The sequence below is a fragment of the Ursus maritimus genome, unplaced genomic scaffold, assembly GCF_017311325.1.
Source record: "Ursus maritimus isolate PB19 unplaced genomic scaffold, ASM1731132v1 scaffold_12, whole genome shotgun sequence".
NCBI classification, from domain to species: Eukaryota; Metazoa; Chordata; class Mammalia; order Carnivora; family Ursidae; genus Ursus; species Ursus maritimus.
In genome coordinates, this window is record NW_024423564.1 from 58,637,349 (window position 1) to 58,657,598 (window position 20,250).

The 20,250-nt window shown below is 36.5% G+C and overlaps 1 protein-coding gene across 2 annotated transcripts in view; it reads right to left on the bottom strand.

The window, feature by feature from the left end:
- Positions 1-20,250, bottom strand: part of PRKAA2 (protein kinase AMP-activated catalytic subunit alpha 2) — a 67,148-nt gene that overhangs the window by 35,823 nt on the left and 11,075 nt on the right. For both annotated transcript variants that reach the window (XM_040627257.1, XM_040627258.1), the window contains exon 2: positions 958-1,099. In XM_040627257.1, coding sequence (XP_040483191.1) covers positions 958-1,099 — 142 coding nt within the window. The remainder of the gene's footprint in view (positions 1-957; positions 1,100-20,250) is intronic.

Below are 20,250 nucleotides of genomic sequence, written 5' to 3' on the forward strand. Positions count from 1 at the left end.
GTCAAGCAGAGAAAGACAACTATCATATGATTTCTCTCATCTATGGAACATAAGAACTAGGATGATCGGTAGGGGAAGAAAGGGATAAAGAAAGGGGGGGTAATCAGAAGGGGGAATGAAACATGAGAGACTATGGACTATGAGAAACAAACTGAGGACTTCAGAGGGGAGGGAGGTGGGGGAATGGGATAGACCGGTGATGGGTAGTAAGGAGGGCACGTATTGCATGGTGCACTGGGTGTTATACACAACTAATGAATCATCGAGCCTTACATCGGAAACCGGGGATGTACTGTATGGTGACTAACATAATATAATAAAAAATCATTAAAAAAAAAAAAAAGAATCATGAAACTGAACTGAAATCAGCTTGTAGGTTATATATTCCTACTTTAGGCCAATGCTCATCAAATACCAGGCATTATACCAGTGCAAACACATCCGCATTTTAAAATCAAGGAAACAAAGAATAGGAGAGGTGAGTTACCAAGCTAGTAGGTAATTCTTATGCTAATCTTAAAAAACCTGCATATACATATTCGGATCATCTAGAACGTAGGTCCTTGACGATAAGCTTGTAATCAATCATGCACCGCCATGTGATTTCAGAGACCTCATTTCTTATTTATGTCAATGAACAAGTGAACTTCACGTGAAGATGAAAGGACACTGAAGTCCTAAATACCCTTCAAAGTGAATACGAGAAAAGAGTCAACTACCAAGGCTGCATTCATCACTTGAAAACAGTACTGATTTCGAAAAATGACTTTTAATTATAAACTAAAAGTATGTAAGAAAGGATTGATGGAGATTAAATGAATTAATACTTGCTGGACAGAAATATTAAAAAAGATTTATATGTTCATAAAAAGTTAAAGATAAACAGTTATTTGTAAATTCATAGGAAATATTTCAAGACAGTTTCTCTTTTGCATTATCAGGTACAAAAATACTTACAGTTTGATAATATGAGGATGACGAAAGAGTTTTAGGTTTTGAATTTCTCGTTTTATTTTTCCAACAACATCTAAACTGCGAATCTTCTGTCTATTTAAGATTTTAACTGCCACTTTATGGCCTGTCAATTGATGTTCTCCAACTAAAGAAAAGAAAAAGAAAAAACTTGCTGTCATAGCAACATAATCATTTATTCATTCTTCCTTCCACTGTAACCCCAAATCCCTCTACTTATATACACCACTTTTATATCATTTATTACATAGAACTTAAGTTCTTTTTACTTCTGTGTCTTCTACTAGAGTATGTACTCCCTGAGGAAAGAAACTGCATCTTGGTCTTCTCTGTATCCTCAGTATCCAACAGGAGATGTTCATTAAGTATTTGTTGAAAGGATTACTGAATTCTATATTACTACAAAAAAATAGGGGTGCCTGGGTGGCTCAGTCGTTAAGCGTCTGCCTTCGGCTCAGGGCGTGATCCCGGCGTTCTGGGATCGAGCCCCACATCGGGCTCCTCCGCTGGGAGCCTGCTTCTTCCTCTCCCACTCCCCCTGCTTGTGCTCCCTCTCTCGCTGGCTGTCTATCTCTGTCAAATAAGTAAATAAAATCTTAAAAAAAAAATAAATAACCAAGTTTGGAACATCTTTTGGATAGAGCTGAATTCACTATATTTTGTTAATCTCTTTATTTCTTCATTTTTGGTTCATGCGAGTCATTGTATTCAAAAAGAATAAATGATTGCTATAATAAATTAAAAACTTATGACTGGTTTTATTACTATTTCATCAGAAAATACACATGTAGCCCTTATTTTATGTATTTCTTTTTGCCTTTTCCATAAAACCTTCCTATTTCCCATTTAATGGGATCTCTACTTCTTTCAAACCCTCATAGTATGTTTACAAAGTTTATGTATCATTTATCATTTTTAGGCTATTGTAAACATTTGTGGTTTTAACAAATCATACAATATGATCTATGAGCTTATACCTACCTCCATGTTGAGTAAGGCAGTCAGTATTCATCTGACTCTCCCAGAAGTACAAAGCACAGTATTTTGTACATAATACATGCTAAATATGTTTCATTAAATGAAATAACAGTCCTTCTCCTTTCATATAACACGTTCATAGTATCTACACTACTAGTAATATCCAAATACTGCTCAGATGAAAAATCCCTCCATCAGAAAACAAATTTGTCAGCCTCCTCTCCTATTTCCCTCAATTACTATTCTAAACATTGACCATTCTCCTCACAGCACCTAGTCAACCACTGACTCCTTACAGTAAATTCCCCTTCCATTTCTTTGGGGAAAATGAAGTCCATAGGAGTGATTTCCTCTATCTTCAAGGCTTGGTTATATCCACATTTCTCTTTGCTCCAGTCTCAGATGTTTTCATCTTTCCGTTTCCTGTTTGAGGCCAGTATCATCAACTTGTGGCCTTGAACTCACCTCTTCCACACTCTCCTTATACTCAACCATTTTCTTTTCTAATAGCTCCTTTTCCATAGCCCATCAATATCCTATGTTGCCCCCAAATCTTCCATTTACCCTGCATCTTTAGTTTTCAAAATTCGTCTCACCAACATGTCTCAAAACAGTAGTGTACATTTATCGTCTGTTCCTTCTCCCTTTTCATCCTTCTAACATCACTGCTATCTGGCTTCTGCCTCCACTCCTCTACTGAAACCAAAGGGTCACAAAAGACTCGTTAATTATCAAGCCATGTATACTTTCCAGTTCTCAGATTACTGCAATCTCTGTTGCAATAGACAACACTGACTCTCCTTTTTGGTGGCACTTCTCACTCCTGGTTCTTCTACTAACTTTCAGATGGTATGTTTTATGGCTTCCACCTGTTCTTTAAAGTTTAGGTCCCCAGGTTTCTAATCTATAACCAAGTAGATACTTAAGTTATCTAGCCCATCTCTCATAATTTTAATTACTACCCATGTGCCAAGGACTCTGCCCTCCTCTTCAAATTCATGTATCTCAGTACTAGTATTATTCCACAAACACATCAAATTCAGCATGTTCAGAAGTATACTCAGCATTCTCTTCCCCTTCCTTCACCAAACCTAAGTCCTCTATTTCACTTGATGACACACAGCCTATATGCTGGAAATCAAAGAGGTGACAATACCTCCAAAATATATCTTGGAGTCAAGTTTCAAATCATTAAAACAAATACATTAATAACAATGACAGAAGTGACGACACTTATTGCTTGTTCTGTACCAAGCATTTTTCTAAGTACTAACTACTCTGCTCACTCAACCCCATAACTTTATGAAGCATTATTGTCCTTATTGTAGAAATAAGAAACCTGAGGCACAGAGAACTAACTCATTGGAGGTGATAAGGCACGAGGTGGCACAACATGTGATCTCAAGCTCCTTCACTCCAGTTCACAGGAAGCATGTTTAACTACACATAATAATGCCCCCAGTCAGAACAATCCAAACATGAAATGGGCTGACCTAGGAAGAACTGAATTTCTGTCACTGGAGATTATTTTTACCTTTACAACTTTCTCAAGTAGTAAATTGTCATATCAAAAACTTTAGTGAAGCTTGAAAGTTATTTTACCTACATATAAACAAATTGGTAGCCATCATATCAAGTTCAAGCAATCTATATATTAATATTCCAAAATATGTTTCCAGAACTACAAAAAAATATTATCAATTTCAGGGACTTTCATTTTTAATTAATTTTTTAAATTCCAGTACAATTAACATATAGTGTTATATTAATTTCAGGTGTAAAATATAGTGATTCAACAATTCTATACATTAGTCAGTGCTCATCAAGATAAGTGTACTCTTAATCCCCCTCACCTATTTCACCCAACTCCCCCCCCCGTAACCACCAGTTTGTTCTTTGTATTTAACAGTCTGTTTTGTTCTTTTTCTTTGTTCATTTGTTTCTTAAATTCCACATATGAGTGAAATTATATGGCATCTGTCTTTCTCTGACTTCACTTAGCATTGTATGCTCTAGATCCATCCATGTTGTTGCAAATGGCAAGATTTCATTCTTTTTTATGGCTGAATCAATTTCAGGGAGTTTCTACTCAATTAAAATAACCTAAATGGTTTCTTGATGCCTGGGTAGTTTAGTACTCACCTTTGGGAATTTCATAATACCCAAACACTTGCCTGCATGGCCTAAAAAATAGGTCTCTCTCCTCAAATCCCAGACAGCCTCAAGGAAAGTAACCAGTGCTGCATCCCTTTGTCAATACAATTAAAAAAAAAAAACAAAAATTCAATTCCTCCTTCCCCATTTGATAATTGAAACTACTGACTACTGAGAACATATGTGCTCTTATCAGATCAAAAAGATAAGAGCAAAGACTGTAACAAACAGATGGATGTTTTATTTTTTAATGCTATATGCTTAAATCAAAAAACAAAGAAACCAGAAAGTGAATGAAATTACTCAAAAAACAATTTAATGATGAAGTATTACTTTGTCAACAAATTCAAAAAAGCTACAGTATACAAAATCAATATACAAAAATCAGTTGTGTTTCTATACACTAACAAGGAACTATCCGAGAAATTAAGAAAACAATCCTACTTACAATTGTATCAAAAGAATAAAATACTTAAGAATAAATTTAACTACGGAGGTGAAAGATCTGTACACTGAAAATTATAAGACACTGATAAAAGAAGATACAATAGATATACCATGCTTACAGACAGAAGAACTGATAATGTTAAAATGTCTCTACAGACCAAGCAGCCTATAGATTCAATGCAATCCCCATCAAAACTCTAATGGCATTTTTCACAGAAACAGGCCCCAAAAGGCCAAGGCAATCTTAAGAAAGAACAACAAAGTTAGAAGAATCACACTTCCCAATTTCAAACAACTTCAGACCATACTACAAAGCTATAGTAATCAAAATAGTCTGATACTGGCATAAAAATAGACACACAGGTCAATGGGATAGGATTGAGAACCCAGAAATAAACCTATGCATATATGGGTCAATTAATTTGTAATGAAGGAGTCAAGAATATACAATAGGGAAAGGATAGTCTCTTCAATAAATGGTGCTGAGAAAACTGGACAGCCACATATAAAAGAATGAAACTAGAACCCTATCTTACATATCACACACACATCACACACACATCAACTCAAAACAAATTATGAAACCACAAAACTTCTAGAAGAAAACATAGGTGGTAAGTTCCTTGACATAAGTCTTGACAATGATTTTTTTGGATTTGACAAAAAAAAAAAAAAAAAAAAAAGCCAAGACAACAAAAGCAAAAATAAACAAGTGGGAGACATCAAACTAAAAAATTTTTGCACAAAAAAGGAAACAAAATGAAAAGGCAACCTACAGAATGGGAGAAAATATTTGCAAATCATATATCTGATAAGGGGTTAATATCCAAAACATTTAAAGAACTCATACAACTAAATAGCAAAAAAAAAAAAAAAAAAAAAAAATCTGATTAAATAGAGGAACTAAATAAACTTTTTTCCAAAGTAGACATACAAATGGCCAACAGATACATGAAAAGGTGCTCAACATCAATAATCATCACAGAAATGCAAATCAAAAGCAAAATGTATATCACCTCATATTTGCTAGAATAACTGTCACCAAAAAGACAAGAGGTAAGTGTTGCCAAGGATGTGGGGGGAGAAAAAAAAAAGGAAACCCTTGTGCACTGTTGGTGGGAATATAAACTGGTGCAGCCACTATAAAAAATGGTATGGAGGTTCCTTAAAAAATTAATAGAACTACCGTATGATCCAGCAATCCCATTTCTGAGCATATACCCGAAAAGAAAAGAAAAGAAAAGAAAAGAAAAGAAAAGAAAAGAAAAGAAAGCAAAGAAAAGCAAAGCAAAGCAAAGCAAAGCAAAGCAAAGAAAAGAAAAGAAAAGAAAGAAAAACAGGGTATCAGAGAAATACCAGCACTTCCATGTTCACTGCAGCATTATTCACAAAAGCCAAGACATGGAAACTACCTTAAGGTGTCTGTCAACAAATGCATAAAGATGTGATACACATATACACACACACACACACACACACACAGAGCAATATTATTCAACCATGAGAAAGAAGAAAGTCCTGTTTCCGACCCCATGGATGGACTTTGAGGCATTATCCATAAAGACAAACACTGCACGGTATTGCTTATATGTGGAATCTTTTTAAAAAGTCAAGCTTGTAGAAAAGTGGAGCTTGGTAAAAGTGTACAAGCTTTCAGCTATAAGATGAGTAAGATCTGAGGATCTAATGTAAAACTTGGTGGTTATAGTTGAAAACACTATATTGTATAACTGAAATTTGCTAAGAAGATAATTTAAATGTTCATATATATAAGTATATGTAATATATAAAATATATATACATGTATTTATATTATTTTCATATGTATTTTACACAAATGAGATGATAGGCGTGTTAATTAGATGGGAAAAATCCTTTCACAATGGATACAGATAACCAAATCATCATGATGTACACTTTAAATATCTTACAATTTTATCAATCATACCTCAATAAAGCTGAGAAAAACTTCTAACTAAAAGTAATTTTTTTTAAAAGCATGACTGTATGACATCTGAGGAAATAACTGACTCATTTCTCTTTATATCTGATGAAATTTTTCCCCATGAAACACTGGAAAAGAAATGACATTATCTCTTGAAACAGGGATGCTGATAAGTTAATTGGATATCTGATATCAAGAGTCAAATGCATTAAGGGGAGCCCAGCTGGCTCAGTCAGTGGAACCGGAGACTCTTGATCTTGGGATTGTGAGTTCGAGCACCAGGTTGGGTGTGGAGAATGCTTAAAAATAAAATCTTAAAAGATTATATTGTGAATGCCTCTTCTTTTTGCTGAACTATATTAGCCCCTATTGCCTAATAACTTGAGTGAATTAGTACTTAATTAAATCCAAATATCTCATCATCATATTCTACATGAAAACCAAATGAGTATTTCTAAAAATCTTGCAAGCAAAACATTTAAAGCCAAGGATTTCTTCTGTATTACAGACATAAACTCTTCTAGGGAAGTAACTGGAAAAAAAGGGTTGGATTCATCAGTTTTATTTCCATTCATTTATTCAATCTATAAACATTTGCTGAATACTTTCCAAATGCCAGGACTATGTTGATCAAATACACATGAAAAGAGAGGTTTAACAGGACTCTAAATTTTAGTAGGGGAAAAAACATCAGCAATAAAGGAGCTAAAATAAATTCTGTATGGTATTAAATCTGTCTGCAGGCTACTAGGGATACCTTCTTTATAACGGGAGAACACAGATAAGAAAGAATGTTTTAAAAAATACCAGGGATGGACAAATTTGCCATAATTTATCATATATTCAGAGTAAATATCCCGATTAATACAAGCAATAAGAGGTGTCTATCCATGGGACAAGTATTTAATGAATGCCTACTATGGAAACACTGCACTAAAGACTTGAGACGTGAACAAAGTAGTTCTGCCATACCCAATATTTATTCCACCCTTCCCTCCCAGACATAAAGACTCCCAATTTAGACCTGAGCACATGGTTACCCAGAGTAGAGACTGCATCCTAGCATCTCTTTTAACTAGATGCGGCCCTATCACTATATTCTGGCCAATAACACGTAAGCAGAAATGTCCTTCACAAGCTTATCCTTCATCCCTTTCTCCATCCTACAGCCTGGAATTCCAAAACCACCATCTTGAACCTTGAGGACAGGGTTAGGCAGGTGGGAGCAACAGAAGAGAGAAGCCCATGGTTTTGATGCCGTTGGGTACAACAACATTCTGAACCACCTGCTCAGACTGTTATGAGAGAGCAAAATACTATCTTGTTTAAGCCACTTTTTTTTTCTAAGATGTCTGCCACTCACAGCTGAATAGAATTAATTCACTATTTAGCACACTTTAAAACTCAAACGGTTTGAACTTACTTCAAATTTCCAATTTTGCTGAACTAACAACCCTGAACTAATGGAAATAAATTTATAGCCCACACAATTTCTTGGATTAAAGAGTTCTACAAATCCACCACTCATTTGTGTTTCATTTTGCTTTTCCTGAATTATAGCCAAATTGCAGAAAATATTCTCTAAAGCTATGGAATTTTATGGGAAAAAATCCATACTTACACTATCTATGCTTTTTAGGATTTTACATTTGATAAGGTGAAGAGCTGTCATACAGAAGAATGAAACTGATTTATATTGTTCAAGAAGCAGAACTGGGAATAACTGGACCACCTGGGTGGCTCAGTCAATTAAGTGGCTGCCTTCGGCTCAGGTCGTAATCTCAGGGTCCTGAGATCAAGCCCCACATAGGGCTCCCTGCTCAGTGGGGAATCTACTTTTCCCTCTCCCTCTGCTGCTCCCTCTGCTTGTGCTCTCTCATTCGTGATCTCTAATAAATAAATAAAAATCTTTTTTAAAAAACTGATAATAATTCTTTCAACAGTCAGCTGCTCTAGGAATCCTCTCCATACCTCCCTTTTTAACCACTTCAACATATACTGAAAATTACCCCCCACCCAAAAAAATTTCCCACTTAATATAACACTGTACCCTTTTTTTAAGTCATTTTATTGAAGTTTAAAATTTTCCTCTCATATAGTACCATGAAACATATAGGGTCATGTAACTATCACTAAAATCAAATGTAGCTCACTTCCATCATCATGTAAAAATTTCATCATACCCTCTTGTAGTCAGTCCCTTTCCTCCACCCCAATCCCTGCCAACTACTGATCTGTTTTCTGTTACTATGGTATTTTTTTGAATATTCTATAAATGAAACCATACAGTATGTAGCCTTTCAACTCTGGCTTCTTATGCATTAATGCTTTTTAGATTTGTCCACTTTTGTGGATTTTTTCTTTTTGCATCTATCAGTTTATTCTATTTTATTGCTGAGTAATGTTCTCTTGTATGTGTATCATACAATTTGTTTATCCATTCACCAGTTGATGGACATATGGTAGTTTCCAGTTTTTGGAGATTATGAATAAGTCTATTCGTGTTTGTGGTGAGGGTGGGTAGGTGAGGCCAATGTGTCTTCATTTCTTTTGGGTAGATTTCTAGGTAATGGATTGCTGGGTTGTATGGTAAGTTTATATTTAAACTACCAGACTGTTTCCCAGCATTGTATACCATATCACCAGTGGTATATCAGAGTCCTAGTTCAGGGGTGCTTGGGTGGTTCAGTCAGTTAAGCATCTACCTTCAGCTCAGATCATGATCCCACGGTCCTAGGATTAAGTCCTGCATTGGGCTCCTTGCCTCAGTGGGGAGCCTGCTTCTCTCTCTGCCTGTGGCTCGCCATGCATGTGCTCTCTCGCTCTCTCTGACAAATAAATAAAATCTTAAAAAAAAAAAGAGTTCTAGTTCTTTCTTCCCAGCACATGGTTTGTCGCATTTTTTATTTTAGCCATTTCACTAGGTGTGTAGTGACATCTCCTAGTTTGCATTTCCCTAATGATTCATGCTGTTGAGCATCTTTTCATGTGTTTATCAGACATCCATATCTCTTATTTAACAAAGTGTCTCTTCAAATCTTTTGCCAATTTTTTAAAGTTTTAAGTTCCAGTTAGTTAACATACAGTGTAATATTAGTTTCACGTGTACAATGTAGTGATTCAACACTTCCCTACATCACCTAACGCTCATCAGGACAAGTGCACTCCATAATCCCCATCATCTAATTTAACCCATCCCCCCACCGACCTGTCCTATGGTAAATCATCAGTTTGTTCTCTATAGTTAAGAGTCTGTTTCTTGGTTTGCCTTTCTGGTTTTTTTTTTTTTCCCTTTGTTTTGTTTCTTGAGTATACCTTTCTCACAGGCTGTGCAACACTAACATTTACTTGATTCTCAGTTCATCTCTCAATGGTAGATGGGAGGAGGCTGGAGGTCAGATCCCCTGTAGTCTTCGTCTATTGCAAGGGACCAAGCTACTGGCAATAACTAGCAAGCCTGGAAAATGGAGCACAGAAAGGTTAAGAATTTTCCCACAGTTGTTCAGCTATAAAGTGGTAAGGCCAGGATTTAAACCCAGTAGCATGTACTGTCCAATACTCAAGCAGAAGCAGCTCACCCATTTCCCAGGATTACCATTCGATAAATTCCTGCATTAAGTTACAGGTTGGATTAGATCAAGCCTAATTCCCCTTCCAACTCTAACATTTTTCTAATTATATCCCTCAGGATCATTCCACACTGAAGGATATAAGTCTTTTAAGCCACTCTAGTCTCCTGATGATTTTAGTTGCCATTTCCTGGATGTTTTCCAGCTCCACATTTTTCTGAATGCACAACATGTAGGACTTCATATAACTGTATTATGTAATTGTAAATACATGACTGTTTTGTACAAAGATAAAATTAATTTTTCAAATTTCTAGTATTATTCCCAGTAAATTCTAGCATTTTTTACAAGCACAGACCCTACAATTTTATCAAGTATAATCAGAAACACTCGCTTCCTATACTTTATTCCATATTAATTCATTGTAACTACTTCCTCATTCGATTTTAATATGTCATGTAAGATTATTACTATATCTAAAAATGAATTTATGGGACTTCATCAAGATTAAAAGTTTCTGCACAGCCAAGGAAACAGTCAGAAAAACTAAGAGGCAGCCCATGGAATGGGAGAATATATTTGCAAATGACACTACAGATAAAGGACTGGTATCCAAGATCTACAAAGAACTTCTCAAACTCAATACACGAGAAACAAATAAACAAATCAAAAAATGGGCAGAAGATATGAACAGACACTTTTCCAATGAAGACATACAAATGGCTAACAGACACATGAAAAAATGTTCAAAATCATTAGCCATCAAGGAAATCCAAATCAAAACCACACTGAGATACCACCTTACGCCAGTTAGAATGGCAAAAATAGACAACGCAAGAAACAACAATTGTTGGAGAGGATGTGGAGAAAGGGGATCCCTCCTACATTGTTGGTGGGAATGCAAGTTGGTACAGCCACTCTGGAAAACAGTGTGGAGGTCCCTTAAAAAGTTAAAAATTGAGCTCCCCTATGACCCAGCCATTGCACTACTGGGTGTTTACCCCAAAGATACAGATGTAGTGAAGAGAAGGGCCATATGCACCCCAATGTTCTTAGCAGCAATGTCCACAATAGCTAAATCGTGGAAGGAGCCGAGATGCCCTTCAACAGATGACTGGATTAAGAAGTTGTGGTCCATATATACATTGGAATATTACTCAGCTATCAGAAAGAATGAGTTCTCAACATTTGCTACAACATGGACGGCACTGGAGGAGATAATGCTAAGTGAAATAAGTCAAGCAGAGAAAGACAACTATCATATGATTTCTCTCATCTATGGAACATAAGAACTAGGATGATGGGTAGGGGAAGAAAGGGATAAAGAAAGGGGGGGTAATCAGAAGGGGGAATGAAACATGAGAGACTATGGACTATGAGAAACAAACTGAGGGCCTCAGAGGGGAGGGGGGTGGGGGAATGGGATAGACCGGTGATGGGTAGTAAGGAGGGCACGTATTGCATGGTGCACTGGGTGTTATACACAACTAATGAATCATTGAGCCTTACATCAGAAACCGGGGATGTACTGTATGGTGACTAACATAATATAATAAAAAAAAAAAAAAGATTATTACTATATCTAGTAAAACAAAGAAAAAGAACAATTACAAAATAAAGTATTATTTTAGGCCTGAATTATGATCTATTTCTCTGTGAGGCTCAAAGAAAAACAAAGGGTTGTCAAATGTCCCTCTGCTGTAAAGATCATGGACATATTATATAATAATTTGAACTATGTCAGCAAAGTTTCAGTCCATGAAAAATTGATTTAATTTTATATGCTTCACAGGCCCAATAGCTACATGTGATATTTCCTATGCCTATACAAAGTCCATGACCTATGTACAAAATTGGTAAGTTTCTTTTCTGGCACTTGAAAAGTATTACCTCACTGGAACATGACATGCATAATGCTATGCTCCCATGAAATTACTAGCCTAAACAAATAAAATCAAGTCTATCACCATATTACTGAGTATAGCTGAAGACGTTTCCTAAAATTTTCAGGGTGCAGTTGGGATGACCTGACTTAAAATTTGGGCTACAAAATGCACACTAAATCCCTAAAGAGGGTCTCCAAGTGAAAGCACAGGAGAGACTACAAAAGAGATGGACATCATTCTTCAACATAACTACAGGATTTTTTTTTAAAGATTTTATTTATTTGACAGAGAGAGAGACAGAGAGAGAACACAAGCAGGGGGAGCAGTAGAAGGAGAGAGAGAAGCAGGCTCTTCACTGAGCAGGGAGCCCGATGCAGACCTTAATCCCAGGACCCTGGGATCATGACCTGAGCCAAAGGCAGATGCTTAACTGCTGAGCCATCCAGGTGCCCCATGACTACAGCATTTAATTGCACTTCAGATCTTTCTTGGAAGCAAGCACAAACTTCAGATAGCAAGCTCCAGTGTGATTTCTAGTGGGGGTTATTTGAGGATAGTTAATGGTTCTTTCTCACTAATCTGAGAAGGACAACTAACAGCTGTATGTCTATATATATGCACACATGCTAAACATTTTTACATACATTACTTCATTTTAACCTTATAACAACCCCATGAGGAAATTTTATAGGAAACTGAGGCTTCCAGACATTAAAAATGACTAGTAGTGGACAAAATCAGTATTTAAGGGGCACCTAGGAGGCTCAGTCAGTTATACAGCTGCCTTCAACTCAGGTCATGATCTTGGGGTCCTGGGATTGAGCCCCACGTCAGGCTCTCTGCTCAGCTAGGAGTCTGCTTCTCTGTCATCCTCTGCCCTTCCCCCCACTGCTTGTGCTCTCTGTCTCAAAGAAATCTTTTTAAAAATCTGTATTTAAATCCAAGTCTGTCTGATTCTAAAAACTAGGTTCATAATGATTATGTATTAATTACAGAGTACACTGCATCCCATAATTACCCAACAAATTTCACTCATGTCTAAAATAATACTATTATGTTAAAAGTACGATAGAATCTAAACACTATATGTAATAATGATTTGGGGTTGGGTGCAGTGGGACTCAGGATTCCAAGTTAAGATGCTAGGGACACAGCTCTTCGAGGAGTTACAGTGGGATTTTTTACTGCCCTAGCAAAAGATTCCTTCCATGGTTCTAACAGTCCTAGTGTGAGACCTTGAAACTGGCCCTAGGTGTAAGGAGCAAGGGGGAAAAGCTGGGGATACATTATGAAATATTCAATGGCAAGAAAGATTAGTCTTCTGTATACCTGCCAGGTGCAGATAAGGCAAGATGACTGAAATAAAAAGTAAAGGGAAGATTCAAGAACTTTTTATAATGGTGTTGGACAGAAGTTCTGGGAGACAGGACAAATTATGATACCACACAAAATGAAGGTTCCACTGATACTAGGAACCTAGAACCTATCCCAGTTTGTTCTGCGTACTTAGTTGGAAAATTGGAATGAAGAGGTAATTTGAATGACTAATAGTGGAGGCTTCATTTAGTTTCATAGATACACATATAGTATTTATGTAATACATAGTTAGGCATCTGCATACCTTTCCAGTACCATCTTTCACCATTCCCTCACCTCAAATGGTATACTTTAGTCATTTAGAACCATTTTGAATTCCCCATCGGAGCTGTGCTTTCTCCCATTTCCAAGGCTAACAATATCTCTAGCTCATGACAAGCATTCAGTAAATTTCAGTAGTATTGAATACAGTAAATGAATTCAGTTAAACATGTGAACCATTTGTGTCCCTGATCACCAATCTCCAATGTTTCACCTATCCAAGTTTCATTTGTCTCTCGAATTTACCTCAAGTACCATTCCACTAAGCATTTCCTAAACACCACTCCCATTCCTCCCATGATTCCAACAACTCAACTGTCTGGATTAAATGACCCTCAAATGTACAACCGCAGCTCCTCTCCATGATGACACTTAATATCAAGTGCTGTAATTATCTATTTGGTTGTTATTATTGATCTCCCTCTTTAAACCAATCAGCTCCTTCAGAGCAGGGTCTGTGTCTCATTTATCTTTGTATCTGCAGCATCTGGCACAGTGCCTGACATATAACTGACATTCAGTAACTATTTTCTGTATGGATGGAATGCATGACTGACATTAATATTTGGTTGTTTGAACATATAATTTAGGTTTCATACACTACTCGTATTGCAGCTTCAGAATTTGAGAGGGGAATTCAAATTGGGTGTGCTAATTCCTCATATGTGAGAAAAACCAACAAACATCGGTCAGAGAAAAAGTATTATCTATACATTCTAAGTCGCAAGGAATCCCTTGTGGTACTACATTTCAGGAGCTCCTAAATGTGGAAAAGTATTGATAGAAGAAGAAATAACCATCAGCACCAAAACTGCAATTTACTTAAAGTCTAGGCATTTCAGAAGAAATCAAATGTCTTCCAGGAAAATAAATTTGGAAAAAAGGAGATGTAGCTAGCCAATAAACACATGAAAAGGTGCTCAATATTTTTAGTCACCAAAGAAGCGTAAATTAAAACCACAATATAATATCACAACATGCCCACCCAGCAACAATTTAAAAAACAGACAATATGAAGCCCTGGTGAAAATACAGAGTAACTGGAATTTTTCTATTGGGGGTGGGAAAGTGCAAAGACTTGGGAAAAGTGTAAATTGCTGCAGAACATGTAGTCACTACTAAAACTGAACATGTATACTCTGGCTCAGTATATAACCAGCAGAAATGTACAGAGAGTTCTCCAGTGCTTTGAGATCTTTATAAAAAGCTCTCTGTTCTGCTGGTCCATGGACTTATGCTTTCAGTAGCAAAGATCTAAGAAGTGGAAGCAAAAGCACAGGGTGCTGAAGAAAAGAAACAGAGCGGGTCTCCAAAAGCAGGGTGAAGGGAGCAGACAAGTTTGGGGCCCAGGAAGTAAAGCAATTTGGAGAAAGGTGGCTATGATATCAATAGAAAGAAAGGTATTTCTCAAAGGCATATTATAATGAGTGCTTACAGCATACTGGGTGTTTTGTACGTACGTGTGTCCCTACATGTGTATTAAGTACTTTATACACATTTGCTTATTTAAATCTACAAGGGCTTTTGTGGAGAAAACTGAGGATCACAGAACTTAAGAAACTTACCCAAATTCATATAAGAAATTAATGCTAGAACTGTGATTCAAATACCTCGCTATCTCCAAAGCTAGTCTTAGGGGGCAGAATTTGCTCGTTTCTCATTTTTCAAGAGTCCTAAAGAGTTCTGTTGCCACCGGCAAAATGACTGGAAACAGCGCTTGGACTAAAAAAAACCCACAATACAACAAAATCCTTTTCTCAAAGACATACCATATATTCCAAATAAAACTTGATTTTTTTTAACCAAAAGTTATACTCCAGAAAAAAGAGATTCTTCTCAAATTCAAGGTCTCATAAACCTTTCATATTTAGAAAGGTTATTTCTAAATTATTTTGAACAAATGACTATATGTACAAAAGACATATTTGCCTAAACATGTGTCAATCATTAGCTGAGAAAAAACACTTGACCAAATCAGTAAACAACAAAAAAGATATTTATCAAGGATATGATAATATGACAATTATTCCTGAACAGTGATTTCATACTTACAAATGCAGAATATCATCCTAAATAAAATAAGCCTTATAAATATCAAAGATTGTTTAAAAAGCAGTATACTCTGTGTATACAACATTGTGAAGTTCATAAGTGTAACTCTACAAGACAAATGAAAAAAACCAAAGTTCTAATGTTATGTTAGTGGGCACCTGTTACAGTATCATTCACAGATTCAAAATAACTTGAATAAAAATCAATAGGTACTCTAGAAAACTATGGTTGATGATTCAAAAAGTAGCCCTAGTAATGACAAAAATCTGAAAAGTAGGAAAAAACAGTATTTCTCAAGTATTTATGATTTTGAATATGTATGCTTATCTATACAGTAATATATCATGAATAGAAAAAAGACATGTATAAGAAGGTGTAAAGCAGCATTATTCATAATAACCAAAATGTAAAAACTACCCACAGGCCCATCAATATCAGAAAGGATAAACAGGAGCCCTTGGGTGGCTCAGTCAGTTAAGCATCTGACTCTTAATCTCAGCTCAGGTTGTGATCTCAGAGTCGTGAGTTCAAGCCATACAGCAGGCTCCACACTGGGCGTGGAGCCTACTTTAAAAAAAAAAAAAAAAAGAATGAGTAAATAATGGTATAGTCTTAATGTAATACTATACAGCAATAAGAATTAACAAATTACAACTATATGCTGCAACATGCAACACACATAAGCTCAAGTGAAAGAAGCCAGACACAAACAGAACTGCTTCTACAAAATTTAAAAATAGGTGGAACTAATCCGATAATAGTTACCTTTGGTGGGGGTGGAGGATGGAAACAGTAACTAAAGCAGGGCCCAAACTGGGGTCTTGTGGGATGCTGGTTATTTTCTGTGTCTTTAAGTAGTAGTTGTATGTGTTTGTTTAGTTTATGAATATTCATTGAGGATTTAGGTTAAAAAAAATCACTTAGAGTATGTGCACCTCTTTGTATATGTGGTACAGCTTAATAAAAAAGTTAAGAAAGAGGGGCGCCTGGGTGGCACAGTCGTTAAGCGTCTGCCTTTGGCTCAGGGCGTGATCCCGGCATTCCGGGATCGAGTCCCACATCGGGCTCCTCCGCTGGGAGCCTGCTTCTTCCTCTCCCACTCCCCTGCTGTGTTCCCTCTCTCGCTGGCTGTCTCTCTGTCACATAAATAAATAAAATCTTTAAAAAAAAAAAAAAAGTTAAGAAAGAATGTTTGGATGACACTCTAGCCATACTCAGGCTACGACAGGTCTGAGAGGCCCCTTTTGTGTCAGCAAGCAGCGCCCTGACAGGCAGCACCCATCCTTACTCAATCGTATCAAGAGCTTTCACTCTGGAGTCAGGAGAGTCATCTGAGGCACATATGTTCTCACCTCTACCATCTCCAGACTTCTGCCAAAATAACACAAGGCTCCTTTCTTCTTCACCCATGATGAAACAAAACACAGACTCATTGCTTTTCTCCAAATTCCCTTTCCCTGAAAGCCCTTTAAAGTTCTCTAAAGGATAATTCTGAACAGGAAGCAAAAGGCTTTATTCCTTTTTATCTACCACTGATTAAACAAATACTATTAAGTGCTTTATATACATCTTATTTAATTCCCAGAATTCTATAAAGTAAATATGACACCCAGTTTACAGATGAAGAAACTAGGAATTAGGCAACAGTGAGTGGCAAGATGCTATACCTGCCTGCAGTGCCCAAGCTCAAAATTCACACTACTGTACCTCCCAACAACTGGCCTCTCTTGATTGTAACATAACAAGAGTGCTTACTGCATGCTAATCCTTTTATCTGCAACACTTGAGTTGAGAAATTAGGGCACTGAAGGGATGAAGCCTAGTAGTGATAGGCTAAGGAAGGAGGGACAAAGGACGAAAAGAATCAAGTAAGAAAAATTGCCGTTTAGTCAAAATGCAGGCTGGGGTAGGGCTATAGTCTTTGCTGTGGATCAGACAGACTAAAGGTATTCATCCAGTGCTGCCAAATGTCAAGAAAATAAAACACGGATGGAAACAGTCCCATAATACAGTATGTAACATGCACTCTATTTTTATTGAGAGAACAAACTCATATCCCTGAAGATCCTTTTCTCCTAGCTGTTTTTATCCTCTGTTGGTCTGAGCATCCATTTGTTCATTCATTCACTTGAGAAATATTTTCTGAGTACCTAATGTGTACTAAGGATTCCTCCAAATGCTGAAAAAACAGGTATAAATGGAACTTACATGCAGGTGGAGAATATAAACAATAAATACATAATGGTAATATAATGGAGAACAATGAAAATAAAGTACAGTATGAGTGACAGGGTGGAGGTGGGAAAATGTGTTATTTTAAATAGATCAGGAAAGCCTCAAAATGTGAATTTTTGGCAAAGACTTGTTCTTCAGCTAACTTGAGAACTGATTACATGATATGTTGTATTCAGCTTCATTTTTAAAACTTATGTTTATACAGGCTTTACGTTGTAAAAATGTGAAAGTATTTCTTAGTAGAGCTTACTTAAAAAACAAAGTAAAACTGTGGAATAACTTAACATTCCGAAACAAAATGAGAACCAAACTACTTTTTATCTCTAGGGCCTTTAGGTTTTCATTTCACTGGTTACCCTGGAGATTACAACAAGCATCTCTGGCTTACCAGAAATCTAGTATAAATTAGTATCTTTATCATTTCCTAGAAAACCAACGACTTCCCACTTTTTCTATTGTTGTATTTTATTCCTATATATATTTTATATCTCACAAGGTATTATTATTTTGTATAGTCAGTATTTATTTAGTTACCCACATATTTGCCCTTCGCAATGCTCTTCATTTCCTCCTGCTTCTATCTGGGGAAGCATCGTTTTCTTTCTCCCTGAAAGATCCCCTTTAGTGCTCCCTCTACTGTGGGTCTGCGGGTGATAAATTCTCTCAAATTATGCTTATCTGAAATGTATTTTGCCTTTATTTTTCAAGGATATTTTTGTTGGGTACAAAATTATAGGCTGGTGGTTCACTTCTTTCACCTCTCTGAAGATATCATTCTACTGTTTCCTTACTTTGTTGAGAAAATTGGCTTATTGTTCCTTTGAAGATGATATCTCCTGGATACTTTCAAGATTTTCTCTTAACATCTTCTCTCATTTCTACATAGACAGATGGAGTCCACTCCAGCATTGGAAAGCCTCAAGCAAAGGGAACCAGTTTTGAGCAGTTTTCCAGTGATGTACCTAGGAACTATTTTCCTGTATTTATTCTGCTTGGGTTTCATGGAGCTCTGAATTTGTGGCTTGACATGCTTATCAGTTTTGGAAAACTTTCTGCCATTATCTCTTCAAATGCTGCTTCTGCCCCATTCCCTCTCTCGTACCTCTGGAACTGCATAGTGTCCACTCTGTATGATCATCAGTAGTCTTGGGTTCAAAATAATATTCATGCTCATGGGACACAACAGGTAGTGATCTAACACCGGTTTTACTTAGTTTTTTAGAAAGATTCAGGACTAGAAACACGGCATATCAATATGGCAATAGAATCAAACACATCTTTATCAATTCTTAAAACCTCTAATCCCTGCTTCCCAGACCCCACATCACACACACACAGTAGGTTGTGGGGGATGACACTCACATGAATGGATATAATCTATTCCAGCATTTATATGTCTCAAACAGTAACCACATCAAATAACTGCCCATTCATGCAGCTTCTAAACCTCCTATAAGGGGGTGCATTGAGTTAGAAGAGACATCATAAAGGGAAGCTGGAATATCTTTTTCTGTACAAGTTTTATGCTGACGGAACAATGAAGTAGTAATATAGTTCCTTGGAGTATTACATGTCCCTTCAGAGACCTCCCAGTCCAGATGTAATTCAATAATCAGAGGTTGTTTTCAAAATAAATACTGGCAGTATGGTAACAAAACTGAGAAATCACATTTATCTTGGTATATGTTAAGAGAAACTATACCAAAAGAAGGTAAACCTGATGTCATCTTTCCACAGGGGGAAAAAAAAAATCCTAAGCCTACAAAGAATTTTTTACCTACAGGTTCCAATAATACATGTCAGACTTTTCACAGTTTCTCTACACTTTCTATCGTTTTCTCTCCCTATGCTTCAGTCTGGATATTTCTTCTGACCTATCTTCTAGTTCACCAATTCTCTCTTCAACAGAATCTAATCTGCTGTTAAAGCACCCACAGAGTCCTAACTCAATTATTATATGTTCCAGTCACAGAATTCCCTTTATTTTTTTTTTTAAGATTCCAGATCTCTGCTAAAACTCTCCATCTTCAACATACTAATCATAGTTAAAGTGCATGTCTGGTAACTTTAACATCTGAATCACCCTTGAATCTGTTTCTATTATCTTGGCCTTGTGTCCTGGAATGTTGAACATTGCACATGAAAAAACTGTGGAAGCTCCAGTTGATTTGATTTTGCTCCAAAGAATAAAGATAGGAGGCAGATCATCTTAATAAGTGGAATTAAGCTGATTCTAAAGAGTATTTCAGTCCTCAGAGGGTTGCAACCAGAAACCCAACTGTTTACCAGTGGCTCTCATCCTTGATAAGCTGTGAACTCCAACAGCTTTCTCCCCAGGACTCAAATTCTGCTTATCTTTTCTGCCTTTCAGCCA